The 25,898-nt window shown below is 40.5% G+C and overlaps 1 protein-coding gene across 3 annotated transcripts in view; it reads right to left on the bottom strand.

The window, feature by feature from the left end:
- LOC128705896 (transmembrane channel-like protein 7) overlaps positions 1 to 25,898 on the bottom strand; it is a 738,019-nt gene that overhangs the window by 305,231 nt on the left and 406,890 nt on the right. For all 3 annotated transcript variants that reach the window (XM_070091935.1, XM_070091932.1, XM_070091933.1), the window contains one exon: positions 4,170 to 4,556. In XM_070091935.1, the coding sequence (XP_069948036.1) occupies positions 4,170 to 4,556 (387 nt within the window). The remainder of the gene's footprint in view (positions 1 to 4,169; positions 4,557 to 25,898) is intronic.

The raw sequence follows: 25,898 nt of genomic DNA on the forward strand, positions 1-25,898 counted from the left end.
TCCTCTCATTTCTTCCTTTCTTCCTCTCATCTCTTCCTTCTTTCCTCCCTTTCTTCTACCTTCCTTCCTTCAGGTCGGTTTCCTGGGCATTGCTTTTGATCACAAACTCCTCAAAACAATGAAATTCATCTTCACTGACACTTTCATCTGTGCTTGAACTGTCACTTGGGAACAAAAGAGCCCCAAATAGCCGAGGAGTGAGGAGTTTCTTACCGCCAGACGTGGTGAACAAGGTGTAATAAAATGGCTTTCCCACAATGCACCACTGGGTCCCCGATTTTTTTTATACTACGCACACTGACCATGGAGACCCATTCTCTCACATCCAGGACTATGAGCCTTTTCCTGCTTGATCTGAGGACGCTAGAATTTATGCGTACTAGTACGGCACCAACCCTGGCGCGTAAGCTGTACTAGTACGGCACCAACCCTGAAATGTTTAAGGGTTAAAACCCAGTGAAGCAGTTCATTCCTAATGGTTAGTTACAAAACTGCTTCAAAAGCAATCCTGAGCAACTTCTACGAAGCTACTGAACTTTAAATTCCTAGCCAAAATATTCCAGTTAATCAGGTTAAAATAATACAATTTTATCCTTAAAAAGTCTCCTCGGTGGCTTTCAAAGTTCAGGGGTTGATATAACACACCTACCTGGAGTCTACCTGGAGAGTATTCAGAGGGAGAACATCTTTGAAGCCTGGTCTGGGACCAGGCCTATTAGCAGATGGCTTGATCAACCAGGCTGTTGGTGCTAACCACAAAGTCCAACATAAGCACCACAGCCCAAATGATCAGGAACTGACTTGAGAAACTTGTCCACTTTTTTTTTTTTTTTTTTTAAGAGAATTAGGAGTCTCTTGATAATCCCTCTTATGTAAGAAGGGAGAATGTTTCACACTTACTGAGTGCTTTCTTTAGTGTGCTCATTGCACCTCTGCTATTCATTGGGAGTAGTTTGCTCTGTCTGCCGAGCCTCTTACTTTCATGGGGAATGATTTGTGTTGCAGATTTGGGACCAATCCTTCTAGAATTTTCCAGGTGCAGATTATAAAGTCTCTCTCTTGCCTACAATCCAAGGAGTACAGATTGAAGGATTTTAAACATTCTCCAGGTCGGAAATTTTTCCTGGTTTGAATGGGGCTGTTTGTGTGCAGCAGTACTACAGCTTAGAGAGAGAGAGAACATGGGATTTAAAGAGTGCGTATCATCACTGACTTCACAACCTTTGTTTGAAAGGGTCCCGCAAATCAGCCTATCATTTTTTCTTGTGGTTTCATAGTGACACTGTAGTGATCCTTGAAAGTGAGATCATCTGATATGACTCACAAAATCGTAATGACACAATTGCAAACAAACCATACTATGGGCTAATGCATTGGTCTGAAGTTTTATGAGACTTTGACTGCGGGTTCTATCCCCACCCATGGTATGGTTTATCATCTGATATGATCACTCAAAGGTCTGTCACATTAGACTTCTGCTCTACTCAGTGATTTAAGCTTGTTTTATATTCTGTTTCTGTCTTGATTTCCTCAATTTTTCCATAAAAGTAACTGAAACTTGTCCTCATTAACCCTTTCAGGGTTTCGGACATACTAGTATAGCTTACGCACCAGGGTTTTTGACGTACTAGTACGCCTAAATTCTAGCGCCCTCAAATCTAGTGAAAGCTGGTAGGCCTACATATGAAAGAATGGGTCTATGTGGTCAGTGTGTGCAGTATAAAAAAAATCCTGCAGCACACAGTGCGTAATGAGAAAAAAAAAAAAAATTTACCGTGTTTTTGGATTAAAACAGTGACTTTGCACTGTATTTTCGTATGGTATTTATTGTTGTATTATAGTTTTCCTGGTCTCATTTTATAGAATGGAAGACATATTACAGAAATTGAGATGATTTTGACTGGCTTGACAATGAAAAGTACCTTGAAATTGAGCTCAAAGTAGCAGAAATGTTCGATTTTTACCCAAGTTCAAAAGTAAACAAATCATGCTAAGCGTCCAATACACATCAACTGGTGAGTCTAATATTCTTTCACAAGTGTGCCGATATTATTTATACCATTTCTATATTAATGCAGTAGTCTGCATAACAGTAAATCTTGTATTTTTTGTGAGAATAAAAATTCAAAGTGGAAAGCAAAAAAATGTAAGAAGGGCATGGGGACGTGACTAATGAACAGAGGAAATGTTATTTTAGTGCCAGGAATGTCTTTCTTGTTTATTCTGGACCCTATTTGGAAATTGGCATCTTTTGAAATTTGTGTGAAATTGGCAAAATTGCTAAATTCTGACCACTGTATTGGATAGCTGAAATCGGTAAATGGGTGGTTTCTTGTACTCATTCGATAGAAAAAACGGAGTTCTAGTGAAATAGTTATGATTTTTGTCGACTAGTACACTGGAATTGGCTGAAAATAGGGATCAAAGTAGGTAAAATCGCCGATGCGTAAACATCGTTGAGACCGCTAACTTCGCAAGAGCATAATTCCCTAAGTTTTCCATCAAATTTCATACTTTTGGTGTCATTATGATTGGGAAAAGATTATCTTTTCATAAGAATATTTTTTTTTTTTTTGAAATTTGGGCGACCCTGAGAACAAGTCTGGGAGAGGGCCTGGGGACCCTGAAAGGGTTAAGCATGATATTGTTAGTGGCCCATTCGAAGACTACTCATATCAGCTTTTAGGTTTGCCATGTCCTCAATGGATGTTATTCATGCAGATTCTAGTATCATCTGCAAAGGATGATATAGTGCTATGATTTATGCCTCTGTCTATGTTAGATATGAGAGTGAAGAAAAGAACAGGGGCCAGTACTGTGCCTTGAGAAATAGAGCTTTTCACAGTGGCAGCCTCCAATTTCACTCTATTCACTATTACTCTCTGGGTTCTATTCATTAGAAAATTAAATATACATCTGCCCACTTTTCCAGTTATTCTCTTTGCATGCATTTTGTGAGCAATTACATCATGATCACACATGTCAAAGACTTTTGCAAAGTCAATTTAAATTAAATTGCATTTTGCTTGTCGTCCATTGCATCTAAGACCTTGCCGTAATGGACAAATAAATGCAAAAGACATGAGCAACCTGCTCTAAACCCATGCTGCCCAGAGTTATGCAAATGTTTATTAGTTAACCTGCTTAAGACTCTCCCAAAGATTATGATAATGTGGGATATCAGCACTATAGGTCAATGGTTTTTTACAATTGCTTTACTGCCACTTATATGTAATGGAGCTATGTTGGTGGTTTGTAAGGAGTGTGGGATGATTCACATGTCAAGGTTTCCCCTCTATAGAATATTCAAGGCACAAGACAGTGGATTTTTGCAGTTCTTAATGAATATGGAGTTCCATGGGTCATGGCCTGGGGTAGATTACAGGGGGCATGCACCTTACTCCCTCTGCCATCCTACCCTCTCTACTTTCTCTAATGCTAAATAATTACTAATATAATGTAGCATATGTAGATACCACAGCAGTATTTGTCAGGAGTCCATCTGACCTGCAGCCTAGTACCAGAAGTTAATGATTTATACTTAGGTTTAAGCTTATATAAAAGACACACTTGTGCAACGAGAGGTAAATTTAATGTTGAAACATCTGCCCCTCCAGGGGCTTCATCAACCAAGTAAATACATTTCACCCACCAGGGGCTTTACTATCCAATGTTTGGCACACCAGGGGCTTTACTATCCAATGTTTGGCACACTAGGGGCTTTACTATCCAATGTTTGGCACACCAGGGGCTTTACTATCCAATGTTTGGCACACCAGGGGCTTTACTATCCAATGTTTGGCACACCAGGGGCTTTACTGCAAATGGTGGGTGAAACCTGACCACACTGGGCTGATAGAGAACCTTGCGAGTTATACATTTTCCACAATAAAATTACCTCACATTGCATAAGTCTCTCTTTCATACATTTGTAGATGCAATATGCCTTATCTGTATCAAGTTCAAGTTTGTTAAAAGCAGCATAGCTTTTCTTCTTTTTAAGCATCTGTCTTTTTTTACCCATTGTATTAATCAAATTCTAGTTTTGGAAAGAAAAAATTAGGCTTCAAAAGTTAACTCATATGTGACAATTTATGCTATATACAACCACATACAGAAATGTATTTACAAAGTGAAGAAGGAAAGACAGACCACAAATACTTATGTACCTGATAAAATTGTCCCTCTGATGACCTGAGACTCTCTCTGAGACCACGAGCAGCTTCTCGCACCATAAGCACCAGACTAAGGACTAGTGTCACCACCACCACTAACAGGTATGCTAAAGGTAAATTATATTTCCAGCCTCGAGCTTCATCTAGAGTTAGAATGCGTCTTTCATATGACCCATAAAAAAGGTATGAAAGTTCCAGTACACCCGTTCCTTGAACGCCATCTTGAACCATCCGGACGACACCAAGGCCATCAATATTTTGTGATTCCTTGAGAACTTCCATCCGGTATTCTTCAAAGCAGCAGTTGGTTTGGTTATCATACATCCAAGATGTGCTATTATCATCATCCAGAAATGGACTGTTCTCCTTGGTGCAGTCATCCTACAAAAAAAAAAAAAAATAAAAAAAAAAATAAAATGTACAATATAAAAAAGCACTGGTTAAAATCTTTTTAACACATCAGCTGTTTCCCACCAAGGCAGGGTGACTCAAAAAGAAAGAAAAACCCAAAAAGAAAAAACTTTCATCATCATTCAACACTTTCACCATTACTCATACATGATCACTGTTTTTGCAGAGGCGCTCAGATACGACAGTATAGACGTCCCTCCAAACTGTCAATATCCCAAACCCCTCCTTTAACTCCTTAACTGTCCAAACGTAGATCTACAGTGTTATCGCTAGCACTCCAAACATAGATCAACATTTCATTTTTCCTGCCTCCAAATTTGGCATGATTGGCTTGAGATGCCTGGTCAGTATAGAATGGGTCTTAACACTCAGTGTGCACTAGCTAGAGCAAACAGCATGGCAAACACCAGGGATTCACTGATGCCACGTTGTATTAACACTCCCCTTTTAAGAGGAAAGTGATGTTGACCACTAGCTTAGTGACTGAGTTGAATGTGGCCACAAGTGCCTGAGGAAATATAAAAAAAAAACTCGACAATAACCCATGTGCAACATTTGTGCCAAATCATTTCAATATTGATACCACTGGTAGTGTCATCCTGCCAGAATGTCCTGTAACCTATGCCCTAAGTAAGAAGAAATAATTCTGGAACATGTGTAATACGTGTTCGGCAGGCTGGCTGGTTGATTGACTCTGGCTGTCATTATCTTTATCTGTGTGTGTCAATTTCACAGGTACACATAAGTACATACAGTTATTATACATAGTGTAAATTACCTAGGATAACCCAAAAAATCTAGACTAAGTGCTATACTATGCTTGTGGATATAAGGCATAATAAGCATGACTAGAAATAATAAACATTTTTACTTGTTCAGGAATCAAACATGATGACTCTGCATTGTGTGTAATACCTGTTGGTTCATGAGCAGCTCTCTCTGAGACAGAGAGACAAGCAGACAGAGAGACAGAAAGACAGACACACACACAGGCAGACAGAAAGACAGATAAGCAGAGAAAAACAGAGACAGACACAGACAGACATGTTTATGTATAACAGTGAGAACAAATAAAGCCAATGTTTACTGGAGTAGTGCATGATCATCAAGTGTCACTCCACTGCTGCACTGTCAGCAGTGGAGTGACATTCATCTACACAATGCTTCAAGGAGTTTCATGTATACTCCAGCATGTCTAAAACACTGCTGGGACCTGTAAATACTATGTACATATTTCTAGACAATGATATGTGACCAAGGCAGGTGAAAAGATTCACCTGTCAGTGTGTTTGTAAATATTTGATATTTGTATAAAGGCAAAGGGGATAAAAGAGAGTGCAAAAATTATAGGGGGATAAGTCTGTTGAGTGTACCTGGTAAAGTGTATGGTAGAGTTATAATTGAAAGAATTAAGAGTAAGACGGAGAATAGGATAGCAGATGAACAAGGAGGCTTTAGGAAAGGTAGGGGGTGTGTGGACCAGGTGTTTACAGTGAAACATATAAGTGAACAGTATTTAGATAAGGCTAAAGAGGTCTTTGTGGCATTTATGGATTTGGAAAAGGCGTATGACAGGGTGGATAGGGGGGCAATGTGGCAGATGTTGCAAGTGTATGGTGTAGGAGGTAGGTTACTGAAAGCAGTGAAGAGTTTTTACGAGGATAGTGAGGCTCAAGTTAGAGTATGTAGGAAAGAGGGAAATTTTTTCCCAGTAAAAGTAGGCCTTAGACAAGGATGTGTGATGTCACCGTGGTTGTTTAATATATTTATAGATGGGGTTGTAAGAGAAGTAAATGCGAGGGTCTTGGCAAGAGGCGTGGAGTTAAAAGATAAAGAATCACACACAAAGTGGGAGTTGTCACAGCTGCTCTTTGCTGATGACACTGTGCTCTTGGGAGATTCTGAAGAGAAGCTGCAGAGATTGGTGGATGAATTTGGTAGGGTGTGCAAAAGAAGAAAATTAAAGGTGAATACAGGAAAGAGTAAGGTTATGAGGATAACAAAAAGATTAGGTGATGAAAGATTGAATATCAGATTGGAGGGAGAGAGTATGGAGGAGGTGAACGTATTCAGATATTTGGGAGTGGACGTGTCAGCGGATGGGTCTATGAAAGATGAGGTGAATCATAGAATTGATGAGGGAAAAAGAGTGAGTGGTGCACTTAGGAGTCTGTGGAGACAAAGAACTTTGTCCTTGGAGGCAAAGAGGGGAATGTATGAGAGTATAGTTTTACCAACGCTCTTATATGGGTGTGAAGCGTGGGTGATGAATGTTGCAGCGAGGAGAAGGCTGGAGGCAGTGGAGATGTCATGTCTGAGGGCAATGTGTGGTGTGAATATAATGCAGAGAATTCGTAGTTTGGAAGTTAGGAGGAGGTGCGGGATTACCAAAACTGTTGTCCAGAGGGCTGAGGAAGGGTTGTTGAGGTGGTTCGGACATGTAGAGAGAATGGAGCGAAACAGAATGACTTCAAGAGTGTATCAGTCTGTAGTGGAAGGAAGGCGGGGTAGGGGTCGGCCTAGGAAGGGTTGGAGGGAGGGGGTAAAGGAGGTTTTGTGTGCGAGGGGCTTGGACTTCCAGCAGGCATGCGTGAGCGTGTTTGATAGGAGTGAATGGAGACAAATGGTTTTTAATACTTGACGTGCTGTTGGAGTGTGAGCAAAGTAACATTTATGAAGGGATTCAGGGAAACCGGCAGGCCGGACTTGAGTCCTGGAGATGGGAAGTACAGTGCCTGCACTCTGAAGGAGGGGTGTTAATGTTGCAGTTTAAAAACTGTAGTGTAAAGCACCCTTCTGGCAAGACAGTGATGGAGTGAATGATGGTGAAAGTTTTTCTTTTTCGGGCCACCCTGCCTTGGTGGGAATCGGCCAGTGTGATAATAAATAAAAATATTTCAGTACCTAATATTATCAGAACAAAGATTGGCTTTAAAATCACAAGAACTACTATAAATTGTAATAATCACACATAATCACTGTTTTTGCAGAGGTGCTCAGAATACAACAGTTTAGAAGCATATATGTATAAAGATACACAACATATCCTTCCAAACTGCCAATATCCCCCCCTTTAAAGCGCAGGCATTGTACTTCCCATTTCCAGGACTCCGGCTATATAAAAATAACCGGTTTCCCTGAATCCCTTCACTAAATATTACCCTGCTCACACTCCAACAGCTCCCCAGGTCCCAAATACCATTTGTCTCCATTCACTCCTATCTAACACGCTCATGCACGCTTGCTGGAAGTCCAAGCCCCTCACCCACAAAACCTCCTTTACCCCCTCCATCCAACCTTTTCAAGTACAACCCCTACCCAGCCTTCCTTCCCCTACAGATATATACGCTCTCCATGTCATTCTACTTTGATCCATTCTCTCTAAATGACCAAACCACCTCAACCCCTCTTTAGAAGGGTTGTTGAAATGTTTTGGTCATTTAAAGGTGGCTATTAACTCCACACCTTCTCCTAATTTTATTTTCACACTCCGAATTTTCTGCATAATATTTACACCACACATTGCCCTTAGACAGGACATGTCCACTGCCTCCAACCACCTCCTCGCTGCAGCATTTACAATCCAAGCTTCACACCCATATAAGAGTGTTGTTGCTACTATACTTTCATACATTCCCTTCTTTGCCTCCATAGATAACGTTTTTTGTCTCCATATATACCTCAATGCACCACTCACCTATTTTTCTTCATCAATTCCATGATTAACCTCATCCTTCATAAATTCATCCGCTGACACGTCAACTCCCAAATATCTAAAAACATTCACTTCTTCCATACTCCTCCTCCCCAATTTGATATCCAATTTTTCTTTATCTAAATCATATGATACCCTCATCACCTTACTCTATGTTCACTTTCAACCGTCTACCTTTACACACACTCTCAAACTCGTCCATTAACCTTTGCAATTTTTCTTTAGAATCTCCCATAAGCACAGTATCATCAGCAAAAAGTAACCATGACAATTCCTATTTTGTATTTGATACCCCATAATTTAATCCCACCCATTTCATGAACACCCTAGCATTTACTTCTTTTAAAACCCCATCTATAAATATTTTAAACAACCATGGTGATATTACACATCCCTTTTCTAAGACCTACTTTTACTGGGATGTAGTCTCCCTCTCTTCTACACACATTAACCTGAGCCACTATCCTCATAAAAACTCTTCACAGCATTTAGTAACTTACCACCTGTTCCATATATTTGCAACATCTGCCACATTGCTCCCCTATCCACTCTATCATATGCCTTTTCTAAATCCATAAATGCAATAAAAACTTCCCTACCTTTATCTAAATACTGTTCACATATATGCTTCAATGTAAAGACTTGATCTACACATCCACTACCCACTTTAAAACCTCCTTGCTCATCCACAATCCTACATTTTGTCTTACCTCTAATTCTTTCAATAATAACCCTACCGTACACTTTTCCTGGTATACTCAGTAAACTTATTCCTCTATAATTTTTACAATCTCTATTGTCCCCCTTCCCTATATATAAAGGGACTATACATGCTCTCTGCCAATCCCTAGGCACCTTCCCCTCTTTCATACATCTATTAAACAAAAATACCAACCAATCCAACACTATATCCCCCCCCCTGCTTTTAACATTTCTGTCAAGATCCCATCAGTTCCAGTTGATTTAAACCCTTTCATTCTACGTAATGCCTCATACACCTCCCGCACACTCACATCCTGCTCTTTTTCACTCCTAAAAGATGGTATATCTCCCTGGCCAGTGCATGAAATTACCGCCTGCCTTTCTTCGTTGACATTTAAAAGTTTCTCAAAATATTCTCGCCTTCTACCCAATACCTCCATCTCCCCATCTACTAACTCCCCTACTCTGTTTTTAACTGACAAATCCATTCGTTCCCTAGGCTTTCTTAACTTGTTTAACTCGCTCCAAAATTTTTTCTTTTTTTTATTATCACACTGGCCGATTCCCACCAAGGCAGGGTGGCCCGAAAAAGAAAAACTTTCACCATCATTCACTCCATCACTGTCTTGCCAGAAGGGTGCTTTACACTACAGTTTTTAAACTGCAACATTAACACCCCTCCTTCAGAGTGCAGGCACTGTACTTCCCATCTCCAGGACTCAAGTCCGGCCTGCCAGTTTCCCTGAATCCCTTCATAAATGTTACTTTGCTCACACTCCAACAGCACATCAAGTATTAAAAACCATTTGTCTCCATTCACTCCTATCAAACACGCTCACGCATGCCTGCTGGAAGTCCAAGCCCCTCGCACACAAAACCTCCTTTACCCCCTCCCTCCAACCTTTCCTAGGCCGACCCCTACCCCGCCTTCCTTCCACTACAGACTGATACACTCTTGAAGTCATTCTGTTTCGCTCCATTCTCTCTACATGTCCGAACCACCTCAACAACCCTTCCTCAGCCCTCTGGACAACAGTTTTGGTAATCCCGCACCTCCTCCTAACTTCCAAACTACGAATTCTCTGCATTATATTCACACCACACATTGCCCTCAGACATGACATCTCCACTGCCTCCAGCCTTCTCCTTGCTGCAACATTCATCACCCATGCTTCACACCCATATAAGAGCGTTGGTAAAACTATACTCTCATACATTCCCCTCTTTGCCTCCAAGGACAAAGTTCTTTGTCTCCACAGACTCCTAAGTGCACCACTCACTCTTTTTCCCTCATCAATTCTATGATTCACCTCATCTTTCATAGACCCATCCGCTGACACGTCCACTCCCAAATATCTGAATACGTTCACCTCCTCCATACTCTCTCCCTCCAATCTGATATTCAATCTTTCATCACCTAATCTTTTTGTTATACTCATAACCTTACTCTTTCCTGTATTCACCTTTAATTTTCTTCTCTTGCACACCCTACCAAATTCATCCACCAATCTCTGCAACTTCTCTTCAGAATCTCCCAAGAGCACAGTGTCATCAGCAAAGAGCAGCTGTGACAACTCCCACTTTGTGTGTGATTCTTTATCTTTTAACTCCATGCCTCTTGCCAAGACCCTCGCATTTACTTCTCTTACAACCCCATCTATAAATATATTAAACAACCACGGTGACATCACACATCCTTGTCTAAGGCCTACTTTTACTAGGAAAAAATTTCCCTCTTTCCTACATACTCTAACTTGAGCCTCACTATCCTCGTAAAAACTCTTCACTGCTTTCAGTAACCTACCTCCTACACCATACACTTGCAACATCTGCCACATTGCCCCCCTATCCACCCTGTCATACGCCTTTTCCAAATCCATAAATGCCACAAAGACCTCTTTAGCCTTATCTAAATACTGTTCACTTATATGTTTCACTGTAAACACCTGGTCCACACACCCCCTACCTTTCCTAAAGCCTCCTTGTTCATCTGCTATCCTATTCTCCGTCTTACTCTTAATTCTTTCAATTATAACTCTACCATACACTTTACCAGGTATACTCAACAGACTTATCCCCCTATAATTTTTGCACTCTCTTTTATCCTCTTTGCCTTTATACAAAGGAACTATGCATGCTCTCTGCCAATCCCTAGGTATCTTACCCTCTTCCATACATTTATTAAATAATTGCACCAACCACTCCAAAACTTATTCTCATTAAAATTTCTTGACAGTGCCTCTCCCACTCTTTCATCTGCTCTCCTTTTTGCACTCTTTCACCACTCTCTTCACCTTTCTTTTACTCTCCATATACTCTACTCTTTTTATAAAATTTCTGCTTTGTAAAAATCTCTCATAAGCTACCTTTTTCTCTTTTATCACACCTTTTACTTCATCATTCCACCAATCACTCCTCTTTCCTCCTGCACCCACCCTCCTATAACCACAAACTTCTGCTCCACATTCTAATGTTGCATTTTTAAAACTATTCCAACCCTCTTCAACCCCCTCCCCTTCACTACTCATACTTGCACTAGCCCACCTTTCTGCCAATAGTTGCTTATATTTCACCCGAACTTCCTCCTCCCTTAATTTATACACTTTCACCTCCCTCTTACTTGTTGTTGCCATTTTCCTCTTGTCCCATCTACCTCTTACTCTAACTGTAGCTACAACTAAATAATGATCCGATATATCAGTTGCCCCTCTATAAACGTGTACATCCTGGAGTCTTCCCATCAACCTTTTATCCACCAATACATAATCTAACAAACTACTTTCATTACGTGCTACGTGCTATATCATACCTCATATATTTATTTATCCTCTTTTTCATAACATATGTATTACTTATTACCAAACCTCTTTCTACACATAGCTCAATTAAAGGCTCCCCATTTTCATTTACCCCTGGCACCCCAAATTTACCTACTACTCCCTCCACAACATTTTTACCCACTTTAATATCGAAATCCCCAACCACAAGTACTCCCCCACTTGGTTCAAAACTCCCCATGCATTCACTCAACATTTCCCAAAATCTCTCTCTCTCTCTCCTCTACATTTCTCTCTTCTCCAGAAGCATACACGCTTACTCTAACCCACTTTTCATATCCAACTTTCATTTTACTCCACATAATCCTTGAATTAATACATTTATAGTCCCTCTTTTAACCCTTTGACTGTTTCGGTCACATATATACGCCTTATGTATTTATATGTATTTATATGCATAAATTCTAGCGGCTTCAAATCAAGCGGGAGGAAGCTGGTAGACCTACATGAGAGAGAATGGGTCTGAGTGGTTTGTGTGCACCCTGTGAAAAAAATGTGAGACTCAGTGGTGCATTGTGGTAACGCCATTTTGTTAGTCCATTTTCACCATGCCTCGTGGTAAGAAGTACCCCACTCCTCGGCGGATTGGAGGTTTTTTGTTCCCAAGTGATAGCTCTAACAGCAATGGAAGTGTCAGTGAACGTGAATTCCATGGTTTTCAAGCGGGCGTGACTAAAAACAGTGCCCAGGATAACTTAATTAGTGATGAAAACCCAGATGATCCATGATCTTCCAGCTCTGGTGCTGGGACGGCTTGTTCACGTTCACCTGTACCAGGACAAAAGAGGAAACTATTTGCCCATGTACATGACTCAGATGTAAACAGTGATAGCGATTTCAAAGCTATTAAAAGCAGTTCCAGTTGCGACAGTGAGGGTGAATATTCCCCAGTGAAGTGGAATTATATACAACGTAGCATGTGGTCTGGTAGTGTGTCATATGCTGTTCCAAGGGTAAGGAGTAAATCTTGGAGGACATCCCGTGGCCCTACACCATGACCTGATAGTGAAGATGACGATATTGTTACGATGGGTATGAATGATGTGAGTGAAGCAGCAGGTGGTGGTGGTGATAGTGATGGTGGCATGAGTCAAGTGGCACTAGCAGCGGGCCACACTACTACTGACGCTGCTGACTCTGCACAACTACAATCAGCCTCACCCAACCCCACACTCCCACAACAATCACAACCACAACCTTCACAACCACAACCACGTTTCAATATCCAGAACCCACCAGCAGACCGCATCTGGGATTGGCAGCAAGGTGACGATTTTATTCCCAATCCCCATGACTTTGATAAAATGTAAAGTGGAATATGGTCATTGTGTACACTTGGGAACAATGGCACTGAACTAGAATGCTTTCAGTTATTCTTTGATGAACCCCTGATGGACATTATTGTCAGGGATACCAACACATACTATGAGTACACCATGGCAAATACAATTCTTTCACCAAGATCACGGCTACACCAGTGGAAGGACTCAACTGTGGCAGAGATGTACCTGTTCTTTGCCACAATAATGCTTATGCCACATGTGTATAACCACACTGTCACCATATACTGGTCAACAGAACGAGTGATTTCAACCCCAGGTTTTAGTGACATTATAGGTGTGAATCATTTTTTGATACTGTTACATATGTCACACTTTTCAGACAAAACAAGGCCTGACAGAAGCGACAGGTTATATAAGATCAGAAATGTGTTTATGTACCTGAAACAAAATGTTGCATGTATTTTTATCCCTTCAGGAAACTTGTTATTGATGAGTCTTTGATTTTATTCAAAGGAAGACTCTCATTCAAGCAATACATACCAAGCAAGAGGAAACGCTTTGGTATAAAGTTATTTGTACTGTGTGATTGCAAAAGTGGTCTTGTTTTGGATATCATTGTGTACACTGGCAGTTATACACTGAGAGATACCAGGAAGTTATTGGGTATCTCTGGTGATGTGGTTCGAACAATGATGGAACCATATCTTGGTAAGGGGCATATATTATATACTGATAACTGGTGCACAAGCCCCATACTCAGTGATTTCTTGCGAGTGAACATGACAGACATGTGTGGCACAGTGCGTGGTAATCTTAAGCATATGCCAAGGTTCGACGCTGGCACTCGCAGAGGTGAGGTGCAGGCCTTTGCTGCCAATGACATCATGGCATTTCGGTGGCATGACAAACGTGATTTCACATTGTTGACATCAGTTCATTGAAATGAAATGGCACACACTGGCAGGCACAACAGAGAGACCAATGAACCCATTCTAAAACCTTCAGCTGTCATGGACTACAACCTCAATATACACTTAGTGGACAAATGTGATATGCAGATTGGGTTTGCTGATTGTGTATGCAAGAATTATGAGTGGTATATAAAACTTTTTTTCCATCTTCTTGATATTTCCATGCTAAATGCTTTTAACATATATAAGTTGAGGTCCAACAACAAACCAAAATATGGCGAATTTTGTTTGTCAGTCATCAGAGAAATAATCATCAAGTACCAAGGAGCAACACCTGCAATAGACCAGCACCCACGAAATTACCAACACATGCCATCTCATTTGAGGCCTGGTGATTACTACCCCATACAAATGCCTCCTACTGCTTTCAAGAAAAGTGCTCAGTAGAGGTGTTTTGTATGTGGACATACCACAAAACGCCCACAAACACGCAGACACACTCATTTTATGTATGAGAAGTGTCAAGTAATAGGTAGTAGGTTGGTAGACAGCAACCGCCCAGGGAGGTACTACCGTCCTGCCAAGTGAGTGTAAAACGTAAGCCTGTAATTGTTTTACACGATGGTAGGATTGCTGGTGTTTTTTCTGTCTCATAAACATGCAAGGTTTCAGGTACGTCTTGCTACTTCTGGTTACACTTAGGTCACACTACACATACATGTACAAGCATATGTATACACACCCCTCTGGGTTTTCTTCTATTTTCTTACTAGCTCTTGTTCTTGTTTATTTTCTCTTATCTCCATGGGGAAGTGGAACAGAATTCTTCCTCCGTAAGCTATGTGTGTTGTAAGAGGCGACTAAAATGCCAGGAGCAAGGGGCTAGTAACCCCTTCTCCTGTATATATTACTAAAGGTGAAAGGAGAAACTTTTGTTTTTCCTTTTGGGCCACCCCGCCTCGGTGGGGTACGGCTGGTGTGTTGAAAGAAAGAAAGAAAGAAAGAGTGTCAAGTACCACTCTGCACATACCCATGTTTCAAAGAGTTCCACAAGCTGCAGCAGTTCTAGGAAAGTGTTCAGTGACTGTATATATGTATATATATTATGGAACAATAGTAATAAACAATGTTTTGTATTGTTTGTTTGTGTAAACAAGTTTTATACACGATCTAATAGTGATAATGTTTGTTCAGTTATTGTGTTGTAAACAATGAGTGTATATTTGAACAATGCACCTTACTTTAGTCTCACAGGCCACATAAGTTACTTAGAAAAGAAAAATATTGGAAAATACAAGAAACCTTCGAATTGGAGTAAATAAACCATACCACGGGCGAAATTTGAACCCACGGTCAAAGTGTCTCAAAACTCCACACCGTTGCGTTAGCCACTGGACCAGCTAGCCACAATAAGATTCGTCCAACTAGGTATATTTCTACACATTGTGGTCACAGTGGTGCCTATGCTAACCTTCCTATGGTGTAGAAATATACCTAGTTGGACGAATCTTATTGTGGCTAGCTGGTCCAGTGGCTAACGCGACGGTCTGGAGTTTTGAGACTCTCTGACCGCGGGTTCAAATCCCGCCCGTGGTATGGTTTGTTTGCAATTGTGTCATTACGATTTCGTGAGTCATGTTGACGTCAGTGAAGGGACTTGAGCTAGAGTTCGTCATGGCCAGGCTAGCTGGAGATTCGTCTGTAAAAACTTGCATTTGTGGTCACAGTGGTGCCTATGGTATGGTTTGTTTGCAATCGTGTCATTACGATTTCTAGAGTCATGGAGCAAATAAAAGAATACTGGGTAGGCAGCATTCGCTGCTGTTGCCATACGGCGCTCATTTTCTGCCAACTTTGCGCCTCTATATCTCGGTAAGTACTGATGGCAAAAATTTTTTTTAGGCTTAAAACACTCAGTAAAATAATCCTAACATTTTGGTAAGAATTTTTTTTTTTTTTTTAATATTTTGTGACAGAATGACAAGTTTCAGAAAGGGGCCTGCGACAGTCAAAGGGTTAACGAATACAGTGGACCCCCGGTTTACGATCAGCTCCCAATGCGACCCATTATGTAAGTGTACAGTGGTCCCTCGCTTTTCGTAGTTCCCGGCAATCGTAAATTTCGCCAATCATAGGGTTATTTCCGTATAAACATGGACTCGCTTTTCATAAGTTGAATTGCGAGTCGTAATTCATCCCGGACGCGTACCCATGGCGTGAGCCGTGACGGCAGCCAGTCTGGCATTGTTTACCAGTGAACGAAGGTCCCCTCACGTGCTCCAGCGAAATATTTCATAATATTCCATTTATTTTAGTGCTTGCAAGTACTAAATAAGCTACTATGGCTCCAAAGAAAGCTCCTAGTGCCAAGCCTGTGGTAAAGAAGGTGAGAAATACGATTGAATTTAAGAAAACCATCATTGAACAATGTGAAAGTGGTACAAGTGTGGCCGAACTGTCCAGGATGCATAAGAAACCCTACACAACCTTATGTTCCATAGTGGCCAAGAAAAAGGAAAACAAGAATGCTGTTGTTGCAAAGGGGGTAACTATGCTGACAAAAATGAGGTCACCAGTACTCGAAGAGGTTGAGAAGTTATTATTGGTGTGGATAAATGAGAAACAATTAGCAGGAGTTACTCTTATGACTTCGATTATTTGTGAAATGGCTAGGCAGTTGCATGAAGATTTGGTAAAGAAATTGCCTGCAAATAGTGGTGATGTGAGTGAATTTAAGGCCAGCAAAGGCTGGTTTGAGAGATTTAAGAACCGTACTGGCATACACAGTGTGGAAGGCATGGTGAGGCTGCCAGTTCGGACCACAAGGCGGCTGAAATTTTTTTTTTTTTTTTTTTTAATCACACTGGCCGATTCCCACCAAGGCAGAGTGGCCCGAAAAAGAAAAACTTTCACCATCATTCACTCCATCACTGTCTTGCCAGAAGGGTGCTTTACACTACAGTTTTTAAACTGCAACATTAACACCCCTCCTTCAGAGTGCAGGCACTGTACTTCCCATCTCCAGGACTCAAGTCCGGCCTGCTGGTTTCCCTGAACCCCTTCATAAATGTTACTTTGCTCACACTCCAACAGCATGTCAAGTATTAAAAACAATTTGTCTCCATTCACTCCTATCAAACACGCTCACGCATGCCTGCTGGAAGTCCAAGCCCCTCGCACACAAAACCTCCTTTACCCCCTCCCTCCAACCTTTCCTAGGCCGACCCCTACCCTGCCTTCCTTCCACTACAGACTGATACACTCTTGAAGTTATTCTGTTTCGCTCCATTCTCTCCACATGTCCGAACCACCTCAACAACCCTTCCTCAGCCCTCTGGACAACAGTTTTGGTAATCCCGCACCTCCTCCTAACTTCCAAACTACGAATTCTCTGCATTATATTCACACCACACATTGCTCTCAGACATGACATCTCCACTGCCTCCAGCCTTCTCCTCGCTGCAACATTCATCACCCATGCTTCACACCCATATAAGAGCGTTGGTAAAACTATACTCCCATACATTCCCCTCTTTGCCTCCAAGGACAAAGTTCTTTGTCTCCACAGACTCCTAAGTGCACCACTCACCCTTTTCCCCTCATCAATTCTATGATTCACCTCATCTTTCATAGACCCATCCGCTGACACGTCCACTCCCAAATATCTGAATACATTCACCTCCTCCATACTCTCTCCCTCCAATCTGATATCCAATCTTTCATCACCTAATCTTTTTGTTATCCTGATAACCTTACTCTTTCCTGTATTCACTTTCAATTTTCTTCTTTTGCACACCCTACCAAATTCATCCACCAATCTCTGCAACTTCTCTTCAGAATCTCCCAAGAGCACAGTGTCATCAGCAAAGAGCAACTGTGACAACTCCCACTTTATGTGTGATTCTTTATCTTTTAACTCCACGCCTCTTGTCAAGACCCTCGCATTTACTTCTCTTACAACCCCATCTATAAATATATTAAACAACCACGGTGACATCACACATCCTTGTCTAAGGCCTACTTTTACTGGGAAATAATTTTCCTCTTTCCTATGTACTCTAACTTGAGCCTCACTATCCTCGTAAAAACTCTTCACTGCTTTCAGTAACCTACCTCCTACACCATACACCTGCAACATCTGCCACATTGCCCCCTTATCCACCCTGTCATATGCCTTTTCCAAATCCATAAATGCCACAAAGATCTCTTTAGCCTTATCTAAATACTGTTCACTTACATGTTTCATTGTAAACACCTGGTCCACACACCCCCTACCTTTCTTAAAACCTCCTTGTTCATCTGCTATCCTATTCTCCGTCTTACTCTTAATTCTTTCAATAATAACTCTACCATACACTTTGCCAGGTATACTCAACAGACTTATCCCCCTATAATTTTTGCACTCTCTTTTATCCCCTTTGCCTTTATACAAAGGAACTATGCATGCTCTCTGCCAATCCCTAGGTACCTTACCCTCTTCCATACATTTATTAAATAATTGCACCAACCACTCCAAAACTATATCCCCACCTGCTTTTAACATTTCAATCTTTATCCCATCAATCCCGGCTGCCTTACCCCCTTTCATTTTACCTACTGCCTCACGAACTTCCCCCACACTCACAACTGGCTCTTCCTCACTCCTACAAGATGTTGTTCCTCCTTGCCCTATACACGAAATCACAGCTTCCCTATCTTCATCAACATTTAACAATTCCTCAAAATATTCCCTCCATCTTCCCAATACCTCTAACTCTCCATTTAATAACTCTCCTCTCCTATTTTTAACTGACAAATCCATTTGTTCTCTAGGCTTCCTTAACTTGTTAATCTCACTCCAAAACTTTTTCTTATTTTCAACAAAATTTGTTGATAACATCTCACCCACTCTCTCATTTGCTCTCTTTTTACATTGCTTCACCACTCTCTTAACCTCTCTCTTTTTCTCTGAAAAATATGTGCATGAATTCCAGGAGTACATAGAGGCTGAAGAACTGAAACCTGAACAAGTGTTCAATTGTGACAAAACAGGCCTCTTTTGGAAGAAAATGCCAAAGAGGACCTTCATTACACAAGAGGAAAAGGCAATGCCAGGACACAAGCCTCTGAAAGACAGGCTGACGCTAATGTTCTGTGCTAATGCTAGTGGGGATTTCAAAGTGAAACCATTACTAGTGTACCATTCAGAAAATCCCAGAGTGTTCAGGAAAAACAATGTTATGAAGAGTAAATTGTGTGTGTTTTGGAAATCTAATAGTAAGGCATGGGTCACGAGGGAAATTTTCATCGAGTGGTTCAATGAAGTGTTTGGCCCTAGTGTGAACGAGTATCTCCTGGAAAAGAAATTGGATCTCAAGTGCCTGCTAGTAATGGACAATGCACCTGCTCATCCTCCAAACTTGGATGACCTAATTTTCGAGGAGTCTGGGTTCATCACAGTAAAGTTCTTGCCCCCGAATACCACTCCTCTCCTCCAGCCCATGGACCAGCAGGTCATTGCAAACTTTAAAAAACTCTACACAAAAGCAATGTTTCACAGGTGCTTGACTGTGACCACAGACACTCACTTGATCCTAAGGGAATTTTGGAGAGAACACTTCTGCATCATCCATTGCATAACCCTTATAGGTATGGCTTGGGAGGGAGTGACTACCAGGACTTTGAACTCTGCCTGGAGAAAATTGTGGCCAGATTGTGTCGAAAAGAGGGGTTTTGAAGGGTTTGGGACTGACCCTGATGAGCCTATGTCTGTTGTAAAATCAATTGTGGCACTGGGGAGTTCCATGGGGTTGAATGTGAGTTTGGAGGATGTGGAAGAATTGGTGGAAGACCACAACGAAGAGCTCACCACTGAGGAGCTGCAAGAGCTTCAGCAGGAAGAGCAACACATCGCAGCTCAGAATCTTGCTGCAGAGGAGGAAGAGAGATGGAAGAAGGTGCCTTCTTCAGAAATTAGAGAGATTTTTACTATGTGGGGTAAGAGGGAAAGCTTTATGGAGAAACATCACCCTAACAAGGTTGCTGCAAGCCATATTGGCAACATGTACAGTGACAAAGTCTTGGGCCATTTTAGGGAAGTGTTAAAGAGACGCCAGAAACAGAGCTCTCTCCACAGTTATTTTGCGAGACAGGACTCCATTGACTCTCAAGGTGGTCCTAGTGGCATTAAGAAACAGAGAAGAGAAGCAACCCCAGAAAAGCAATTGGTACCTGAGGTGTTGCTGGAAGGGGATTCCCCTTCCAATCTATAAACAATCCACTCTCTCTCCTCCTCCAGTCCCCCATACACTAAGAAGAATCTCCAATAAAGGCAAGTGTTATGCTGTTAATGTTTCATTCATCATTTCCCATTGTTTTGTTTATGTACTACATGTATATTTCATGTAAAAATTTTTTTTGTTTTAATACTTCTGGGTGTCAGGAACGGATTAATTGTATTTACATTATTTCTTATGGGAAAATTGATTTGTAAATCGTAAATTTCGTTTATAGTAACAGCTCCAGGAACGTATTAATTACAAAAAACGAGGGACCACTGTATTTATGTAAGTGCGTTTGTATGTGTATGTTTGGGGGTCTGAAATGGACTAATCTAATTCATAATATTCCTTATGGGAACAAATTCGGTCAGTACTGGCACCTGAACACTTCTGGAATGAAATAATATCGTAAACCGGGGTTCCACTGTATTATATAAATAAAAAAAAAACAAGAAAAAATTGTATTATCGGCAACACTTCTGAAAGTGGCAGGACTCCATGTTGCTGTCAGGTGAGCATCCAGCACCAACTTCGCCACCTTATATCTCGGCGGTGAAATTGGTGCTCTTAAAAAAAAAAAAAAAATCAAAGTATTTGGAGAGCTGAGCAAGAAAACAAAGATCTATATTTGAACAATTAAGGAGTTTTAGTGCAGACATTGTACTTCCCATCTCCAGGACTCAAGTCTGGCTAACCAGTTTTCCTGAATCCCTTCACAAAATATTACCCTGCTCACACTCCAACAGCTCGTCAGGTCCCAAACAGCACTCATCTCCATACATTCCTATCTAACATGCTCACACTCGCCTACAAAAGCTCTTTTACCCCCTCCTCCAACCTTTTCGAGGACGACCCCTACTCCTCCTTCCTTCCCCTACAGATTTATATGCTCTCCAAATCATTCTACTTTGTTCCATTCTCTCTAAATGGCCAAAGCACCTCAACAACCCTCAACAGTCCCTCAGCCTGGAATCGATGTGTTCAGTCCATCACTTCCTACAAGAGTGATGGACTGAACACATCAATTCCAGGCTGAGGGATTGATTACCTCAGACTTTTCCTCTCCTTACCCTTTACTACTTTGTATTAGACTGATGAAGCCACTGTGTGGCAAAACGTTTCTTCAATAAAGATTCCCATATGTTGCATAAGCATCCCAATTCTATAACTATGTTAACCATGGTGACATTACACATCTGTCTAAGACCTACTTTTACTTGACAGTAATCTCTCTCTCTCCTACACACCCTAACCTGAGCCTCACTATCCTCATAAAAACTCTTTAGACAATTTAGTAACTTACTACCTATTCAAATTCAAATTCAAAGTTTATTCTCTATAAGGATTACAATGCTGAGTTTACGGAATTTGGTTATTGTATTGTTTACATGTATAGTAAAATAATAATTACAGAGTGTACCACTAGAACACCTAGCATGGCTAGGCATTTCGGGCAGACTTAAATTAAATCTTAAGTTTAAAATATTACAAAATTATGAGGTAAGTTGGTATTATGGCTAAGTGACTAAATACTAGTTTGTGAGTTTAGCAATGTGAATGCTTTTGTTTTGGCACTATACATAGTTTCAGTATTGGAGTATCACAGGCCAACTTATGACTAGTTAAGATTCATTATTTTGAGATTGAGATTGATATTTCTGTTTATGGTCAAATGGGTGAGTGAGTGTAAGTGTTAACCACCAGGTGGTATTCGTGTAAATAACAAAAAGGCACAATACCGTGACTGGAACAATACACAAATAACCCGCACATAAAAGAGAGAGGATTACAACGACCATTGGTATTCGTGTAATTAGTTGACAGGGTGTATCAGGGAGATAAGATGTTTTCTGATGGTAGTTTTGAAGGTGATGAATGTGTCTGTAGTTTTAGAATTTTCAGGTAGGGTGTTCCAGATTTTAGGGCCTTTGACATACATAGAATTTTTGTAAAGGTTTAGTTGGACACGGGGAATGTCAGAGATGTTTGTGTCTGGTATTGTGCCTGTGGGTTCTGTCGCAACTATCAAGAAAGCGTTTTAGGTCAACGTTAATATTGGAATTTAAGGTCCTGTAGATGTAGATTGCACAGTAGTAAGTGTGGATGTACTGAACAGGGAGTAAGTTTAGATCTATGAAGAGTGGGGGCGTGTGTTGCCAGGGATGGGATTTAGTGATTATTCTTACTGCGGCTTTTTGTTGGGTTATTATTGGCTTTAGGTGTGTTGCTGCAGTTGAACCCCAAGCACATATAGCATAGGTGAGGTATGGATATATAAGTGAATGGTATAGTGTGAGAAGGGCAGTTTGCGGCACGTAGTATCGTATCTTGGAGAGGATCCCAACCGTTTTGGATACTTTTTTGGTTATGTGTTGGATATGGGTGCTGAAGTTCAGGTTGTTGTCGAGGTATAGGCCTAGGAATTTGCCCTCATTATGCCTGGCAATTAGAGTGTTGTCGATCTTAATGTTAATTTGCGCATCTCCTGCTCTGCTACCAAACATAATGTAGTAGGTTTTGTCAATGTTAAGCGTAAGTTTATTGGCTGTCATCCAAGTCGATATTTTGATCAGCTCCTCATTAACAATGGTGTTGAGGGTGGCAAGATTAGGGTGAGAGATGACATAAGTTGTGTCATCAGCAAAGAGAATGGGGTTCAGGTGTTGAGATATGTTTGGAAGATCATTGATGTATATGAGGAAGAGCAGGGGACCAAGGACACTTCCCTGCGGAACTCCAGTATCAAGTGGCTGTGTTGTTGATGCTGTGTCTTTAATGGTGACATACTGATACCTATTAGTAAGGTAAGATTTGAAATATGCAAGCGCATGGCCTCTTATACCATAATGGTCAAGTTTGTGGAGTAGGATGCCGTGGTATACTGTGTCAAAAGCTTTTCTTAGGTCAATAAAAATTCCTAGTGGATATTCCTTATTTTCCAATGCTGTTTAAAGCAGATCTAGCATTTTTATGATTGCATCGTTAGTGCTTTTATTTTTCCTGAATCCAAATTGGCAGGGGTTGAGTATGTTTTGTGCCGTTATAAATGAATATAATCTCCTGTGCACGAGTTTCTCAAAGATTTTGGATAGCAATGGTAAGTTTGACATTGGCCTATAGTTGTTTAAATCTGTAGGGTCACCACCTTTATGTATTGGTGTAACCCTTGCCGTCTTGAGTAGTTTCGGGAAGGTGCTAGTTTCTAGTGACTTGTTAAAAAGTAATGAGATAGCATGCGAGAGGACATGGGCCGCTCTCTTGTACAATAATGGTGGGACATGAGACAGATTCCGAGTTATTTTTAAGTGACTTTATAATCTCGGAGACTTCCATGGGCTCAGTTGGAGCAAGATAGAAGGAATTTGGGAAATTCCCATCTAGGTAGTCCCCGGCATGGGCATTGGTGCGTGGGATTTTATTGGCGAGATTAGAACCTATGGTTGAGAAGAAGTTGTTTATCTTGTTAGCTGTGTCAGTGGGATGCAGTGGTGTTTCATTAGGTTTAGTTAGGGCAATATTCTTGTTTTTTTTCAGTTTTTGGGTCCCTAAAATCTGAGAGAGTGTTTTCCAGGTCTTTTTTATATCTCCTCTTGTGTCAGTGAATCTACTGGAGTAGTATAGTTGTTTGGCTTTCTTTATTACTTTGGTGAGGACTGATGAATAGTGTTTAAGAATATCTTTGTGTATTAAGCCCTGTCTATATTGCTTTTCATATTGGTGTTTCTTATCAATGGATTTCAGAATGGTGCTGGTTAGCCATGGGCAACCAAGCCGTTTGTTTGTGATCTGTTTCGTTTTTATAGGACAATGTTTGTTGTATAGTCTAAGTAATTTGTTAAGAAAAATGTCTGTCCAGTCGTCAATACCATTGGCCTTGGAGAATTCTGTAGGCCAGTCAACAGTCTAGAGACTGTAGGCCAGTCAACAGTCTAGAGCTGTGAACTTCCTTATTGAGGCCTCATCATGGAGTCTAAATGAAACTTTGTTGTATTCAAGTGGTGGTTTACTAATGTTTGTCAAGAGGAAGGTAGGGTAGTGGTCTGTAGTGCTATCTGTGATTATCCCTGATTTAAGGGGAGCTAGTATATTGGTCCATATGTGGTCTATTATGGTTGCACTCATTTCAGTGAGCCTGGTTGGTTTAGTTATTGTTGGTATGAGAAGTGTGTTGTTCATATTGTTGATGAAATCAGTTACAGGCTGATCATCTAGTAGGCCAAGGTTGATGTTGAAGTCTCCAGCTAAGAGAAGGTGGTGCTTATTCATTTGTCTGTTTGTTATTAGTGCCTTTAGTGTCTCACTGAAGTTTGGGATGTTTGTGTGGGGTATCCGGTAAATGGCACCGATTGTTATAGGCGTCTTAAGGTTTTTTACAGTAAAATTAGCAAAAATGTATTCTCCATATTCATCACTAAAGCAAGTGGTGCTAATACAAGATAATTGGTTAGAGTAATAGATTGCAATACCACCCCCAACTTGGTATGGTCTGCAGTTGTGGATTGCTGTGTATCCTGGAAGAGGGTAGATATCTATTATGTCCTGCTTAAGCCAGGTCTCAGTAAGAATAATGCAGGAGAAGGGTGTCTTTAGTGATTCAAGGAGTGCCAGGAGGTCATCATAGTGTTTGCTTAAGGACCTGACGTTGTAGCTAAGTACTGATAGACTTTTAGCATTGTTTAGGATAGTGCTGGCTTGTGATGCTGTGTAGTAAAGGCAGTTACTTTCCAATAGGTTTTGATTGTGTGTCAGATTATGGAGGTTTAGATCAGGGTCAATGTGATCAATCATCTTCTAGGTTTAAATTATGGTTATTTATATCCTGAGTTGTGGGTTGAGTTTTAGTACTGATATCTGTAGTGGTGGGAAGTTTGGACAAGTATATATCTATAGCATTTTGGTCATGTAGAGTATAGTCACTAATACACATAATGGAGTTGGTGTTGTCTATGTGTTGTGCTGGAATGAGCTAAAGTACAACTAGGTATAAACTAATAATATAAAAATACAAATTAAAAATAGCACAAGACTCTCACTTGTAATTGCACTAAGGTCTAATGTAATGACTTTGGTATAGTCTATGTATTGAGCTAGAATGAGCTATAGTACAACTAGGTTTAATCTAATAATATAAAAATACAAATTAAAAATAGCACCAGACTCTCACTAGCAATTACACTATGGTCTAATATAATGAATTTGGTATTGACTATGTACTGAGCTAGAATGAGCTATAGTACAACTGAGTTTAATCTAATGATATAAAAAAGGCACAAGACTCTCAATTGTAATTGCACTAAGGTCTTATATAAGTTGTTTACAAGAATTAGAGTATAACTAGATTTAAATTGACAAGATAAAATATGCAAGTTAAGGTAGCAAAATAATAAAAAAAAGTAGAAAAAAAAAATATATATGAGGTAGTTGGTACTAGTTAGCAAAAGATAGTTAAGGGCCTTGAACAATAATATAATTGAAATATACACTAACTGCACACACAATATAGTCACTAAGATATGAAATCAATCTTAGAATAGGACTTACAATATAAACTTATAATATAAAAATACAAATTGAAATGATACTTGCAACTGCACTAGGGTCTGG

This window comes from Cherax quadricarinatus, chromosome 3 (assembly GCF_038502225.1).
Source record: "Cherax quadricarinatus isolate ZL_2023a chromosome 3, ASM3850222v1, whole genome shotgun sequence".
Taxonomy (NCBI): domain Eukaryota; kingdom Metazoa; phylum Arthropoda; class Malacostraca; order Decapoda; family Parastacidae; genus Cherax; species Cherax quadricarinatus.